The sequence below is a fragment of the Pleurotus ostreatus genome (assembly GCF_014466165.1).
Source record: "Pleurotus ostreatus strain PC9 chromosome Unknown scaffold_6, whole genome shotgun sequence".
In the NCBI taxonomy this organism is placed as follows: domain Eukaryota; kingdom Fungi; phylum Basidiomycota; class Agaricomycetes; order Agaricales; family Pleurotaceae; genus Pleurotus; species Pleurotus ostreatus.
Window position 1 is genome coordinate 2,487,298 of NW_023503161.1, and position 15,456 is coordinate 2,502,753.

The window sequence follows — 15,456 nt, forward strand, 5'->3', positions numbered from 1 at the left end:
AAGGTTGACCTAAACTTGCTGTTTTTGATTGTCCCCGACCGTACAGTCGAGGACAATCAAACACATCAAATAAATATTGACCATTAATTTTACCCCCGGAATTGTTTTAGAATGATAATAGGCATCTATTAGAATATATCCCGCGTGGTCCGAGTGAATTCTATCGAGCCGTTCATTGGCCGAAAAACAGTGAACCCTCAAAATTTTGGCCACACGCAAAAAAAAAGATGGGTGAAATTTGAATAAGCCATTTTATAGTACTCCTCAAGCTAGACATTTTACAATATAAATAATTGATATCTAACGAGCGGGTGAGGCAGAAAACAATTAACAAACTTGCTCACGTGAGATAAGGACCCCTGGGCGTCTCCTCTTGGCGCTATCACGTTATCGGCGCAGCTGTCATCCCCACCGTTGGATATCAATGAAACGATGTGGAAGGCCTCCAAGGCCTCGAAGAATGATATAACCGGCCTCTACATTACACCGCAACTCACAAAGTTTTAAATATGACATATAGTATGTAAATACTGGGTCCCAGTCATCGCGGTTGGCGCAACTAGCGATAGAATCTTTAGTTCATCATTAAATTGACTCAAAAGTTGCTCAAAAGGGTAGTATATGTTTCAAAAAATTCCCAAAAAGAAATGGCCACATTAAATACTCGTGGGAAAAACTTCGGACATTGTTTTTTGGGCTCTTTCAGGTTGTCTGGTCCTGAATCTGAACTCGGTTTGGTCCCAAAATTTCTCAATCTGTCTCGATCATATTTGATGTGTTTGATTGTCCTCGACTGTACATCGATGAGGAAAACTCTGGTCACCGCTTCGGGCCGGCAGGGCTTGGCGCGTTCAGATTTCCGATAGGAACAAACAATGTATAAACAAGCAGGAGTGGAGAGTCTCTATCGATCTGCAAACGGCTGTAAGCACATGAACGCCAACGGGATTTAGGCACCCAGGGGGAGAGACGGCCATCTTGTTACAGGCCCTCACGCCTGCCGCGATGCGGACCCCAGGCTGCGTAATATACCTCGCGTCCAACCGAGAAGCGCCCGGGCGGGGACGGGGTAAGGCCTGCACGCCTGTGGCAAGTTATGCAGAACATTTGCTGGTATTCTCCTCATCGACCACCTGTGAAGATTTCAGAAACTGACTCGACGATATGCATAGTATCTTCTCGAGACTGAATAATGGCTCTTCGCTACTATCATCGTGCTTGATGGGCCTCTTGCTGGCCATCACACCATCCACTTTCGTCTTCACGGCAGAACCCCGAGGAAACTTGACCATTGGGTCAATACGAGTGTGCGTGCTGATAGTGGTCTCACCTTGGTGAAGTTAATACGGGGGTTATAGGGAATCCTCGATGATACAAACAACCAAACGCAAGAAGTCGGCGTAGTGCGATTCAATGTTACTGCTGGTGCGCTCTCATCCGCTACGAAAGGGCCCTTTTTAACCCTATGGGCTCTACGCACACGTATTAATAATACTACCACCTCGTCGCTTCATCGTCTCTCTACGAACCCACGCGCCCATGCAATGCTGCAGATCTCACACCGCTATTTCATTGGAATACGAAACAAATCTTCTTATATCTGCACACTACCGAAGGGGTGAGTTCGTCTTGGCTAGGCTAAATATATAGCAGTTATCGCTTCTCCAACAAGCATCCGGCTTCAATGTATTTCCGTCTACGCACGCCTCATTGAAGCCATAGAGGCGTCATCATTTTGGTAGCGAACGTCCCTGCCGCATCGCTTCTCCAAGAGAATGGGACTAACTTGGTTGCGCGCTCAACCCCATTGACCAATCGAATGTCTCGCCAAGAGTGGTCAGTTCGGGTGAAACGCTGATTCATAGCTCCGCTATCCTTCCGTGAGTTGAGTTTGGTGAAGGCGATGTCAAGGGGCGCTGATTCCTGAACCCTCTTTTCGGGGATTTCTTTTATTTTGTTGAACCTTCCCAGTGGCTTCCCAGCACTTCTCAGGCGAAGTCAGTCCCTGGAGCCGACCTGGGTCCTCCATGCCGGACGCAATGCCTTCTGGCTCTGAGGCGAGACCGAATTCATTGAGGTCGCATTCCCATACTATTTCTACAGAAGGTACAACTTGAAGACGTCAGCGTGCACGCGCTACCACACGCGCTACGCCATGGCGCGCCGGTCCCGCCTCGCGTTGCAGATTGGTGTTGACGCAAAAAACATCGATCGTGCATAGCAAGATAAGCGGGGGCCTCAAGCCTCAAGCTCAAGGTCTACGATGCTTTAGGTTAGTTCAGGTCAGTTGCTATTGCTCCGACTACTGCCTCCTGATTGGCCTCTTCACACGGAGAAACCTTAACTGAGGGTGAGAACGGTCTCTTATACCAGGGGAACTTGTTACTGATCTCTCTCATGGTTGTTCATTATCATTAATGTCTGCGACAGCCGTTCACTAAATGTGCTGGGCAGCCGGAAGTTAAAATTTAAACCCTCTGCTGGGTGTCGTCGGATAAGGCAGTAATCCTGATATTTGGCACTCTCGTAATCAGAAAGGGTCAGATGACGAAACCTGTCAAGGTTAGCGTCCTTCACTGTGTCGACCTCGTAAACAATCCTTTCGGATCTATGATCATTATTATATTACTCTAGTTTACTGCTTTACTCATTCCCCCTCTTCTCCAAAATTTCCCCGCTTATTGCAGTATTACACTTACAACTATGAATCGCCTTAATTACGATTACCTCTCATCCACGCATGGCACCCAGCAGGTACCTCGAGCCCTGGCTACGCAAAGCCCTTCAGAAGTGTTCCCTATGTCTGTTTACAGTGGGCAGAATATGGTGCGTCGTAACCTTGGTACGCCCCACTGTCTAGGCACGACTGACGTGACGTCTTTGGCAGATGCTCGAGGATGATACTGAGTCAACTGGCGCATTTGCCGAGACAGTTCGTGAAATTGAAGAAGAGTTCTACCGCACGTTCCCCGCTGCCAGGTTACCCCCGATGGTGCCACTGTCATGCGAGTGGTTCTACGACCGTACGACTGGCCAGTATCTCCCGCGAGTCGCAAGGGAAATCAAGGATAGCGACTACCCCCCATGTTTCTCGGAGGATGACTCTACCGTTCTCGTTCTTTCTCATACCCAACGTGAAACTAATGATAGCAGCCTGACGAAGGCGACGTATTCTTACGACACTCAGCCCAACGTACGTTTCTTTATGTAACGATTCAATTGGTCTATATACTGACTTAATTATAATTATAGAGAGGCGCTCCAGTCCACGAGTCCATTTGCGCCTCTCCCGCAGTGGCGGCGGTTCCGCCCCACCTTGTTGTCGATTCGCCAATGACACCCGTATATACTGAGCATGGTATAGCGATGAAAGTCGCTGGCGGCCATTGGAAATATCACCGGTACGAGACTTGTGTAGACTCGAGTACCCCATCGGACCACGGAGAAGCACACCCCGAGTGGTCGCAATATGAACACGGCTCTGGTACGCTGGCTAGTCTAGATCCCACCCCGCCTCCATTCGATACGCCGGCATCGCCTACTACTAGCACATTCTGTCACCGTTCCCCAGTAAGGTCTTCTTCCGCCTATTCCCGCCAAGCGACCAGCCGTCCCTACCATGCCCATCACATTCGTTATAGGCAGTCTCATCATCGTTTACTAGGTAGTCCCAGTCGCTCTCGGAGATCGCCATCCCCACGACTCGAGACATACCCCGCTTCTTCGTATTCCCTCGAGCCTGAGATGTCCCCAGCTCCCTTAAGCCCGCTGTTAGACGAGAAGCCACCCGAGAAGAAACCCCCGTTGGCCTGCCTCTTCTGCCGAGGTAGAAAGATCGCCTGTGGGCCGCCTTTGCCCGGGAGCAAGGATCGCACGTGCAAGTGAGTACATCGTTTTCATTCACTGCCATCGGTATTCTGGGATGTTTTATTCTCATTTTACCCCGGTGACTTGCGTCACCTGGAGCTTGGAATTCTCCAATCGTTTGGCCTTGCAGATAGCACCGTGGGCCTTTCGCATCCCAACAACCGCATGAGTGTGTCCGCCCTCCCGCCTTCTGGCTGACAGCTTATTTTCTGGTGTCCACATTGCGAGGGGCATAAGGTGGGCATCACGCGGCTTTAGCGTGTCAGACATGGTCCTGACAAGGGCTTGTCGGGGTTTATGCTTTCATGCTTCTTAATCATCCTTGATGGAGTAAAGGCTAACTTTTTGAACGCCAATCGTAGTCAGTGCCAACGACGTTCGCTGCAATGCGAATACCCATTGGAAAGCCGCCGTGGTATGAGGAAGAAGAAGGTACCCGTTGCGACAGAACCGCCGAAAGAGGCAGTTCCTGACTCAAAAAGCAACCCCGTCCCTTCCGTACTGGGACCCCCCGCCCCCATTGATCAGAAACCCACTCTCAATGATGTTTCCCATCGACCTTCCGAACCAGACGTTTCGCAACAGAAGCACCCAGGTACTCACCCCAGCTCAAGTGACGGAGTTCCCATCGAAACAGAGTAGTCCGGTATCGCTCCCCGCCTTCGCATTCAATCCAGAATTCCAGGGTTGACATCACGAAGTGTATGATATATGTATATACATGGCCGGCGCTCTGGCACCTTCCTCCGACCATTTGAGGCGCGGGACTCCCATGTCACCATTGTATCCTTACCGTCAAGCTCCCATAGCGCTTCCCCATAGAAGCCACCCTCTTCGGCGACATCCCGTTCATCATTATGGCTTTCTTTGTTCCGAGCTGATGCTCAGTATTTTGCCTAAGTCAGCATATAGTCCACGTAAGTCCATTTTTTGATGGAATTCGTCAGTTTCCGTACTTTTGATGTAAAAATTCCGGCACCTTCCTCTTTTGATCTTGTGCGAAAGGTCACGACGAAATTTAAGTCAGTGAAAAGCAAACTTACAGTGACTTAGTTTGACTGGGAATGGGAGCGTAAAGTAATAGGATTCAGACATTGCTTATGTAAGGGGAACTAATCCCAGGGGCGAAGATGCATTAATCGAGAGAACATTAAGGCTCTAGCCTAAGAGCAGTTGCTCAGGAAGTGACAAAGGGGGTATCTTGAGGGTGCTGAATGTCGGATAATGCAGGGGTATTTAGATACGAGACGAGAGACTTGGAAGAGCATGAATACTGGTGACAGGCGCTGGTGACCCCTGTCTTCAATTACATAATCTTTTTTGATTTCGATGGCCAGTTCAATTGTTGGACTTCAACGTTTCGACGTTTCAACTCCTCACCAACATCCCCAATGTCCACTTATTTCTTCGACAACCGTTCACAACACTTGGGGCATTCAATGCGGCCCTGAATTGAAGCTCTTGACATCTCTTCTCGCCGTAACGCGCCCTGTGTGGATAACAACTGCTCCAACTCTCTGGATCCACGCGCCTGGCAAACAGACTACTGGCAGGATTCCCATTCCCCTACGCGCTTCGCTAACTATTCCGACTCTCATACTCAAGTTCAAGCTTCCAGACCACTCAATACACGCAATCATCATGCCATGGACACGGAGGGGGTTTGTGAGTACCTTATATTTCAACGTCAATGCGATGCCTCCAGCCAACCAGTTGTATGTATGACTCAGCTATATCCTTGTATCCAAACGATCCCACCCCTTCTTACCAACCAACTACCCCTGCCGGCCTCCATGGATGGCTTTCTACCCCACCCCGCCCACTACGCCCGCCTCCAGATTACATATATATATTGCATCATGTTTACTATTAGTATGAATTTATTTTATTGCCTGAGAACGGTTTTGTACTTGACTTAACCTGACCATCACTGACCGTGAGCGACTGTTGCGTTGAACATGGTGGCCTGACTTTCCATGACTGACTTAGACACTAACAGACTTGACTTGACCTGTTTTCTTCGATACCCGAAAGGGACCCACAAAATCATTTTCAAGTCATTTTACGGTAAATATTCCGGCCTAGGTCCGGCTAAGTCATTATTTTATGACTCACACAGACTTAGGCAAAACACTGAGTATGATCTCGCAAAACTCGTCGCAAAACTGTTGTGGCAGTGCTTAAGGGTCAACCTCAGTAAAAACGAAAGTGTGGGAAGGTGTTGGATAAGTGAATTGCGCACCAATGCATGACTTTCCGTGGGAATAAAAATATTGGTTTCACCATTTTCGAGCCGTTGAGGGCCAGCACACCGTCCATACTGCCACTCTAATTACTTGGGATGTTCCATAGTATCCAAATCTTGTATTCTTAGGTTGCGCTATGGGGGGACAATAGATTTACACAGGATTTTGAGAAATATCTCTAAGCGCGCATCAGGACACATTTTCTCCCACACTCTCCTTAATTTCCACCAAACCGTAACTATCTAGTCCGCGATTTGGTAAAATGGATACCGATCCAATACCATTTGGAGACGTATGAGTACCAAACGTTCCCGAATGGAGACCGATGACCACCAACACGTTTTTACTGAGGGTCAACCTGGGGGGGGTATCTTTCACAGTTTTCTTATCGCAGATGCATAAGGTACGCGAAGAGTAAGTACTAGGGGTAAGCACACAAACACACGGCGAGGGTGGCCAGCCCTCACAACGTGCTGTGGCTTTACTACATTATATCCACGGAGGCGAGACTGAGATAGGCGAAACACGTAAGACCGTCAGTACATTTAGGACAGATGCGATGACCGGCGTACTACTGTAGGAAATGCTTGATAAAAACGAGGGCACGGGCAGAGTGGCCAATAAGTTAACAATGCAATGCGGGCGAACTGAGAAAGGCAGGAGACACGAGGCTGTCAGCATATGTAGTACAGATGCGATGACCGACATACCACTTGTGACATATGCTAGGCACTGACGAGAGCGATAAGTTAACAATGCGGCTTGGGCGGAACTGAGATAAGGCGGGAGATATAAGGCCGTTAGCGTATGGTACTAATGCGATGACCGACGTACTGCTGTGAGAGATGCTTGATAAAGACGAGGGCACAGGCAGAGTGGCCGTTAAGTTAACAATAAGTTAACAATGCGATTTGGGCGGAACTGAGAAAGATGGGAGATGTAAGGCCGTTAACCTACGTGGTACTGATGCGTTCACCGACGTACAGATGTAGGAGATGTCCGGCATACGCTCGGGGACCGCCTAACTAGCGGGGACGAATGGGCGCCAGCCTGTGTGACATGGAAGCCCAAATTGGTCGACTAGTTGCGAACCGTCACGTACCAGTGGAACAAGAGGGCAAACCCCAACATGATGAACACCCCAAAGATCAATTATCTCTGGAGATCCCCCGCTGCCGTCTCATGCGTGAAGGGATGATAAATGCGAAAAAGTCCGAAGGGAAACCAAAAGACGAGTCAAAAGGCGCAAACAAGAAAATCGCAGGAAACAGCAGGGGGGAAGAACCGGGAAGAGTTTCGCGCCGATAAAAAGACTCGAAGGTACTGTACAGTTGGTTCCCACGAGCCGGCAATATCCGTGTGGACACCAAGCCACAACTACGAAATTATGCAGCTCCCACGCGATCCCCGCCTTACTTTGGCTTTCCTCCACGACTTCATCGGCTTGGCTTCACTGGCACAGCCTTATCTTACCTTCCATCAAAAGCCTTCGACGGCTCCCATCGTTCTCCCGACTGCGATAACAAGCATACTCTCAGGTGCGCTGGAATGCAATGCACACCTGGTGCAAACACTCTGGGGTGTTCTCAAGGACGAAATATGTATGTTCAGTCGGAACATATGTGTGCGTGTGCGACGTACACGCATCATGAGGGTTAGCATCAAACTTAGATAAAATATATAGATTGCAAAATATGGTTGAGATTGAGTTCTGTATGTAGCTAGTACATAGTACAAAATCATACATGGTCAAGAAAACGAGAAAGACAAGAAAGGCTATCGCTATACATTGATTCTGTGTGCGTGCAAGATATCTGGGTATGTATGTATGTTTTGTCGTATAACACTGATTATAAATTGATGATTGCGAGAGGCGTGTCTATGATGGGCTTTTTGATTTGCAGCAAGTGTCGAGGTAGCAAGACGGAGGCGGCTTTGATAAATATATGGCATGAAGAGATGTTTTGAATTGCTCGTTGAGGCGACGGTTGATGATAGTCGGCCATTTCGGATTCGATAATGATGATGATAGATGGTGGAGGGCGAGTTCTAAGTCAAAGAAAGCAGGGAAGAATTTGATCAAGGAGCCGCGTCGACGCTTGTCTCAGTGGCGATGTCTGCCGTACCGGAGGCGAATAGAACTGCCGGGGAAGTGATGGTCAAGAACCCATACGTCGTTAGGCGAGAAGCCAACCCTACTACGACATAGGATTGAACAGCCTAGCTCGCGGTGAGCAGTGGCGTGCGTCGGCGTCGGCGCAGGGCGAAATCGACGGGGAAATGGATAAAACAAACAAAACAAATAATAGAAATACGTCAAACAGTAGAAAAGGAGAAAGGAAGAAATAGAAACAAAGCAAAACATCAAAAACACGTATCAAAAAACATGTAAAACACACGGCGGCGGAGATGTTATGATAGATGTAGGGTCCTGGAGAGTGACCGAGTCCTCGGTACGCAGCAAGAAGCGTGGGCGTGAAATGGAAGGAAAGCAGTATAAAGGAATAATAAGTTGGGTGTGATTAGCGGAGCACGGGGGATGGTAGCAAGCAAGAAAGATAAAGGAAGTAAGAAACATATAAGGGGGCACTAACTAACGGGCACAACAACCAAAACAAGAACGCGAGGGTCGAATAACAATGACAGCTGCGGAATGGGATGTCCGTAGGAAGGTGAAACATGGATATGTTCAAGGTTCGATGCGGGAGATATGGCCGTAAATGATGAATGATGATGTTAAGTGATGGATGGATAAAGCAACGGCAAAACAATACACATAGTTAACCGGGATTGGGATGGATGAGATGGGGATGGGGAGATATCAAGAAACATAAACATCGAGTCCAAAGTCCAAGAAAGGAATGCAGTGATTCGAAGGCGGAGTGAGGCGGAGTGGGATGCAATATCAAACGAGCGAGTAAAACCTCCAAACCACTTTGCATGGAGGAAACATCGGATCCTCAAGCGCGCATGTTACGTTCGAGACCCCATTCTCCAAAACCAGCCAAGGGACACTGCAGATATGTTTATCATAAACATTTTCGCACCTTGTATCGTATCGTGGGCGTAATCGTGTCGTGTCGTGGACTTGCCGAAATTCGGAAATTCGGAAAAACAAACGCCACAAACAGACACCACAAAAGGCGCCACGAAGACGAAGATGAACAAGGCGAAACGGTTGAATGGTTGAGGCATTGAACAGCTGAACAGCAAAAAAGCAGGGCGTGGGGACCAGGAGGAGGTATGATCACTTGCACGGGAGATGGGAACAGATGAAATGCACGGGGTATGAAATTCGAGGACGTATCGCTCCTTGGTTTGGTTCGCAGGTCGCAAGTCGGAAATCGGGATTCGTTCGGAAGGCGAGAAGAGGGGAAGAGAAGGGGGAGGTAGAACAAAGAGACACGTATGATGGAAGAGTGGACAGCGGCGAGCGCTAGCATTGATGCATGCATGATGGGCGGCGCAGCGAAAGGACCCAGTGACCCAAGGCGTACGCGGGTATATCCAAGTTGATCGGGAGGTATGCATAAGCACCGTTAGCCATTCACCATCACCCAACCCAACATAGCATGGCTCCCTCATCCATTATACCTTTATCCCCATACACCGATACTGTCCACTTTCCATCGAAGACGTTCAATCCACCAATCTCAACGTATCTCCCTCAAATATGACTTTACCCTTCTCCTTGAACACAGCGACCGCCTTCACGACTTCCGGAGTATCAAAGTCCTCGTGTTTGTCAGGTGGCATGGCCGCGTTGAGGTAAATCAGGAGAGACGAGATGGTCATATCATCCGAGTTCTCATATGTCGTGCAGAAGAGATGGTCGATAGCGAGGAAGATGAAGTTGCGGCTGCGTAATCATGAGACTTAGAGTCGAGTATAATGAAATAGAAAGTAGAACGATAGAAATGAAAAGTGGGAGATAACTCACCGACCAGGCAAACTATCCAAATCAGCCAACGCAACAGGTTGACCTCCCCATCTCGAATAACCTCCCATACTTCCTCTCCCCGAACCCATCCTCATCATACCTTGACCTTGACCTCCTTGACCTCCTTGCCGACGATTATACTGCTGCCGTTGTTGTTGCTGTTGCTGGTGTTGATGCTGTTGTTGGTGTGCGTAATGCAAAGGCGAATACGTCCTAACGATCTGGTCCTCCGAGTATGGCTCCCCCTCAGCATCGACGTCGTCTTCACCTTCAGCGCCCAACTCGTCAATCATCATCGGCCCACCACCACCATTCATACTCCCATTCCCGTTCCCATTCCCATTCCCATACATCCCTACCCCTCTCGTCCCACCAAGAGGATGTCCCGAAACATGTTTCCCATTTGCGCCTCTCGCAATGCCATTCGCACCAACCCCAACGCCCAACCCATTACTCATCCTTCTCCTCTTCCTCCTTCTCCCATGTTCATCCCCACTCCCTCCTTCCACACCTTCCTCACTCTCCAAATCCAAATCATCCGCATCCCCCTCTCCATCTTCGTCCTCATCTCTACTTCTATCCCCTCCTCCTCCCGTTCCTCCTCGTCCTCCTTGAGATCCATTGGTCATAGGCACGGACGTATCGACGTCCCCGTCCGCATCGACTTCCCCATAGGCATCAGCATCTCCATCAGCATCAAGACCCAACTCCTGCCCCATACCCATATCGTTCCCCATACTCATGCCCATACTGCGGCCCGAAGCTCGAGGACGACGAGCACGCATATTGGCGATAGCAGCCTCCTTCTCCATCCGTCGTTGACTATATCGCAAACGTTAGCAACAGAAAAACCCCCAAAATGAAAAAAAAAAACAATAGAAGCAGAAATAAAAAAAAACGAAGCACTCACTGCCTCGCTATACACTTCTCCCGATGCTGACGCCAAGGGTACGCACAATACGGGCTATGCCGCTTTAGCTGCACCCACTTCTCACACAAGTTACAAAACACGCGATGGGGCTCGACTTTCCTAATAAGTTCATCGGAACGCAGCGTCGAAGCACGTTGTTCGGCATCGCGTCTACGGAATTCATGCGAGGGGGCGGAGGGGTGAGTGGTATCCGTACCATTGGTATGGTTCGCGTTGGAGTGTTGGTGTTGGTGTTGTTGTTGCGAGTTGAGATGGGAAGACGAGTGATGAGAATGAGGATGGTTGGGATTATACGCATATTCATGCGCATTCGAGGTCAACAACGGGTATCTAGATACCGGTACATAGCTAGCGAGGCATTTTTACATGATGGTTTGTTAAGATATGAACGAACAGTGGAGGGAGTGCAAAGGGTACGGTTAAGCGGTAACTTGGTTCTGGGGATCTGTGTTGTGAGGCTCACTGCGCATCTTTCGGCCCTTGGTGTCACTATCTGCATGGGTACCGGTTTCTGGCTGCGAAGCATCGACCAGGGTGCCATCAAAACTGTGGTCCGACACAGGGTCATCAGGACCGACTTCAAAGACCACCTCTGACCGAGCAATGTTTTGCCAACGTATTACACGCCATAGCGGGCAGCGAGACGTTCTTGAATAACGGGCGGGAATTGGGGTACCTGTGCAGCCCATTCTATCACCTCGTTACCCTTTAAGCCCTGCAGAAGTCGTCGGAACATGTGGTCTAATACTGCGGATAGTTGTGTCCATCTGACGATTGCGTCGCAGAACCACAACAGCGACTAAGTGGCGTTAGTTAGCAAGCGCCGTACAACAGGGTGACGGAAGCGTACCTTAGAGATACCCGCAGGGTTCGTTTGAACAAGGGTGCAGAACCCTCTGAATGCTGTGTCTTTCTCTTTGTCGTCCCAGACCCCATGGACGGACTCGCACCACACCTGCGCGAATTGCGGCAGATGAGGAGCGACAAGATCGGGGTGTACTAGACCTATTATTCCTATCAAAACAACGGCATTTTTATGTAGAGTCGGAGGGGCCTTGGGGTGTAGTAGGATGGGAATCAACCTCGCGATTAAAGGGTTCACCCATTGTTGGAATTCTTGATCATCTACGGAGAACATCGTTAGAGAAGGATGTAGACGGTAGGAGAATCACACACCACGGCCGTAGCGTAACGCAACTTCACCAATGGACCAAGTGGCGTTCTTTGACGTGTTCACAAACCCAAATTCAGGCTCAAGATCAAGCTGCAGCATCAACCCTGGCATGATAGCAGGCATGTGAGGGCGGAGGATGGTGAAGCAGCTCATGGCGAGTTCGCCAATGAGTTCGTATGCGGACTGTCTAGCAAGAGCCTGAGGAAGTTTCAGGCAGAGGGTGACGAGTTGCACGAGCTGACTCTGGCTCAGGAACGGCTCCAAAGCCATTCCTAGCCCTTGAGTCAGGCCGGATAACAATTGCAAGGCACGCACAAAGAAAGGTTCCTCGAGCTCGGGGTTCTGTTGGTACTCGGGCAGCAGCTTTTGTATAATGTTGCTGCATCGCTCAAAGATTGGACCGGCGTAAGGGGCAAAAGAAGGACCCATATCGATGGTCATGTACGCGAGGCACTGTACGCGACGTTACTCAAAGGAAGGGATGTAATTGACGGAGACACTAACCTCCAGCAGCGGGATCAGGTCCTTGTCGTCGTCTTTCAGTTGAGACCATCGAGTTGCGAGCGAAGGCATCAATATGTCCACATATACTGGATTCGAGAGCTGGCGGCCAACAGTATTTCCCAGCGTACCAACGGCCTCATACCAGAAGCGCATGTTTTCGTGTTGATATCTCTCGAATGCGAGGACGAGAATGCGAAGGACGACCGCGAGGTAGGGTACTAGCTCCATCCCAGCCTCCTCTGCCAAAGTTATGAAGGCGCTACACCCGGCTTCTTGGACACGGTTGTCGTTGTCTATGACCATGAGAAGCAGCTGAAAGACAGTCTTAACTAAGGTGCCTTTCGTATCAAGGATGGGTTCTTACGCCTTCCATGGTTGGTACAAAGTACTGGATCATGTGCGTCTCGGTGAGTGACCGGCAGATCCAGCTAGCATAACGACCGAGGGTCCGACAAGTCATTGATCGAACAAGTCGCTGGGGACGATAGCTTAGCAAACTCAACTCGCGACGGTGAGAGCACTGACTTCGGGATCATTCAGTGTATAAATGAGGTAAGGGACTAGAGTGCTGAGGTAAGCTTCAATAGCCCCAATGCATCCTTCGAAAACGTCAAACGAAATGAGATCCGGTGAGATCTAAAGACAGCATACCTTCGGACATGGCACCCAGCGCCAAGATACCACTTTCTCTCTGACGCCAGTTGTTACTCGACAGTTTTTCCTTTATCGGCCCAAGCAGGACGTTCAACAGATCGGCCCCAAACCGATCCGCCACTACTGTAAAAGCCGTTGCGGCATGTGTGCGAAGACTGCAGTAGGTGGATAACTCCTCAGCGAAGTCATCATCAAGGTCGTGAGTCTCCTCGCCATATGCACCAACACGGCCTTTGGCGCCAGCTTGCGCTTCCTCCCCCGCAGGAGCGCCACTCTCCTCGCGTTCCAATCCATGTGACTTGCCACCGCAATGCCGTGGTTTGATGTCCGTGCCTTTGTCAGGGACGGCAGCGTCTTCTGCGTCTCCTTCCAACCAGAGCAGATCATCGTCGCCAAAAACCATACAATCAAGCAAGACAGGTGCCACCCGCCCGAGCAGCGGGTGCAGATATTCGGTAAGATGTGCGTCCTCGACAAAATTAAACCAAAACTTGCATGCTTCCAAAGCGACCTTCTCGTTCTTGTCCTTTGTAGAGGAGAGCATATATTCGGTGAAATTGGTCATCTCCGGCATGAGCTTCTCGGGACAGGCGGCGAGAAGGAGCACAAGGGCCTGACAGACATGACGCCGTACTTGAGGATCCTCGTCCAAAGTACGCTTGGATAAAGCGACGATGAAAGCGTCGATATGAACGAAGAGGGATCGACACTTCACGGGGACTAAATATGAGAGGCAAGCCACTGCGTGGGCTCGCATCCTGGCGGAAGGGTGTTCAGTAAGTGCGAGAAACTTGGAGATCATGAGGTCCAAAGGTCGGCCGCCCCTGGGCCTGAAGATTGCATCCAATTGGCGAGGGTAGTCCTCGCAGGTTTTTTCCAAGACATTGAATGCAGCCTGGGATACCAGAATCAGTACGAAGCGAAATGAATGTCACGCTAGGGCATTGGACAGATAAAACGGTCGAGTAAACAGAAGGAGGGTCGGATAATGGCTACTTACCTCTTGATGTTCCACATCCTCCGAGTCAAGCGAGTTGACCAACTGTTGAAGGCACTCTAGCCAATTCCTCGGTTCGAGGACCCCCAGAAACACCACTATACCCCGACCGGCGGTATTGCGAATCATCACTGTCGAATCGGTGAATGCCTGCAACACTGCAACCTTGACATAGGCGACAACTTCTGGAGTGGCGTTTAGAATAAGGCGCGAATTTTTCTGCAAAAGGTCTCCAGCAATTGTTCGAACGCGAACCTCCTCTTGAGTTGTAGTGAGGATATGGGCTAGATGTGCAATGTAGTCCGGCACACCCGAGAACTTGCTCAGTTTCTGAAGACGTCGGTGACGACCATATTAGCTTATATATGGACCATCTGCCAACGCTGTGCAAACTGACCTGGGTGATATTTCGCTGCACGACGGTAACGTTCATGTTCGTTAATTCATGTATTGTTTGCAGGATTTCCTGCAATACTGCCGGTTGAGGGGACCAGGACGACATATCTGTATCTATATCTATAGGGACAAACCATCACCTGGCGCGGGAGTTCAAACTTTGCAAACTCCGCCATCGCCTCACATTGCGAGTCAGCGGCGAGCGCGCGGTTGCGCCTGTTCTTATCCTCTCTTCCACCAACACCACCACCACCGCCACTGTCAGTAGCAGAACCGTTCAGGTGCCTGGAATCCCCAGTGAAGAATGCCCCCGCGAAGTGCAACTGTCTGAACGGCGTCTGCGGCGCCAACGGTGATTGCGCATGCAATGCTGGGTTCGTGAAGGCGGACAACAGGACTGCGTGTGCCAAGTGAGACAGCAGGTTCTTCCAGACGTCTACCGGCGACTGTAAACGTGAGTTAAATTCTCTTTCTCGTCAAACATATAACTCACCCTGTTCTTCTCTTCTTAGTTTGTCAACTGGGCTGCGATCGATACGATGGCACGGGCGTGTGCCTCGCGTTCAACGACGGCTGCGTGCGCGCGAGTGCTGACGGCGTGTGTGAGGGCTCATCACGTATTGCGGACATCAACAAGAGATCGTGCGATGGTTCGTGTCTCCCTTTTTATCTGCCAGAAGTGCAACGGTGTTGATTGGTCTGCATTTGAGTTGTTTGCGTTGTCTAGCGTGCCCCGCGAAGTGTTCT

The 15,456-nt window shown here is 49.9% G+C and overlaps 3 protein-coding genes across 3 annotated transcripts; 1 reads left to right on the plus strand and 2 right to left on the minus strand.

Moving 5' to 3' along the window:
* Positions 1 to 2,703: 2,703 nt before the first annotated feature.
* Positions 2,704 to 4,509, plus strand: PC9H_009012 (uncharacterized protein; the record flags this gene model as incomplete). Its single annotated transcript, XM_036778519.1, has 5 exons — positions 2,704 to 2,826; positions 2,888 to 3,193; positions 3,253 to 3,484; positions 3,665 to 3,881; positions 4,230 to 4,509. 5 exons carry the CDS (start codon positions 2,704 to 2,706, stop codon positions 4,507 to 4,509), a joined length of 1,158 nt encoding a protein of 385 aa, XP_036629947.1.
* Positions 4,510 to 9,752: 5,243 nt separating this feature from the next.
* PC9H_009013 (uncharacterized protein) lies at positions 9,753 to 10,865 on the minus strand (the record flags this gene model as incomplete). The annotated part of the gene is made up of 2 exons (XM_036778520.1): positions 9,753 to 9,972; positions 10,054 to 10,865. 2 exons carry the CDS (start codon positions 10,863 to 10,865, stop codon positions 9,753 to 9,755), a joined length of 1,032 nt encoding a protein of 343 aa, XP_036629948.1.
* A 738-nt stretch (positions 10,866 to 11,603) lies between these two features.
* On the minus strand, positions 11,604 to 14,815 carry PC9H_009014 (uncharacterized protein; the record flags this gene model as incomplete). Its single annotated transcript, XM_036778521.1, has 9 exons — positions 11,604 to 11,783; positions 11,835 to 12,109; positions 12,161 to 12,611; positions 12,663 to 12,974; positions 13,027 to 13,137; positions 13,188 to 13,261; positions 13,314 to 14,211; positions 14,317 to 14,643; positions 14,711 to 14,815. 9 exons carry the CDS (start codon positions 14,813 to 14,815, stop codon positions 11,604 to 11,606), a joined length of 2,733 nt encoding a protein of 910 aa, XP_036629949.1.
* Between the last annotated feature and the right edge of the window lie 641 nt (positions 14,816 to 15,456).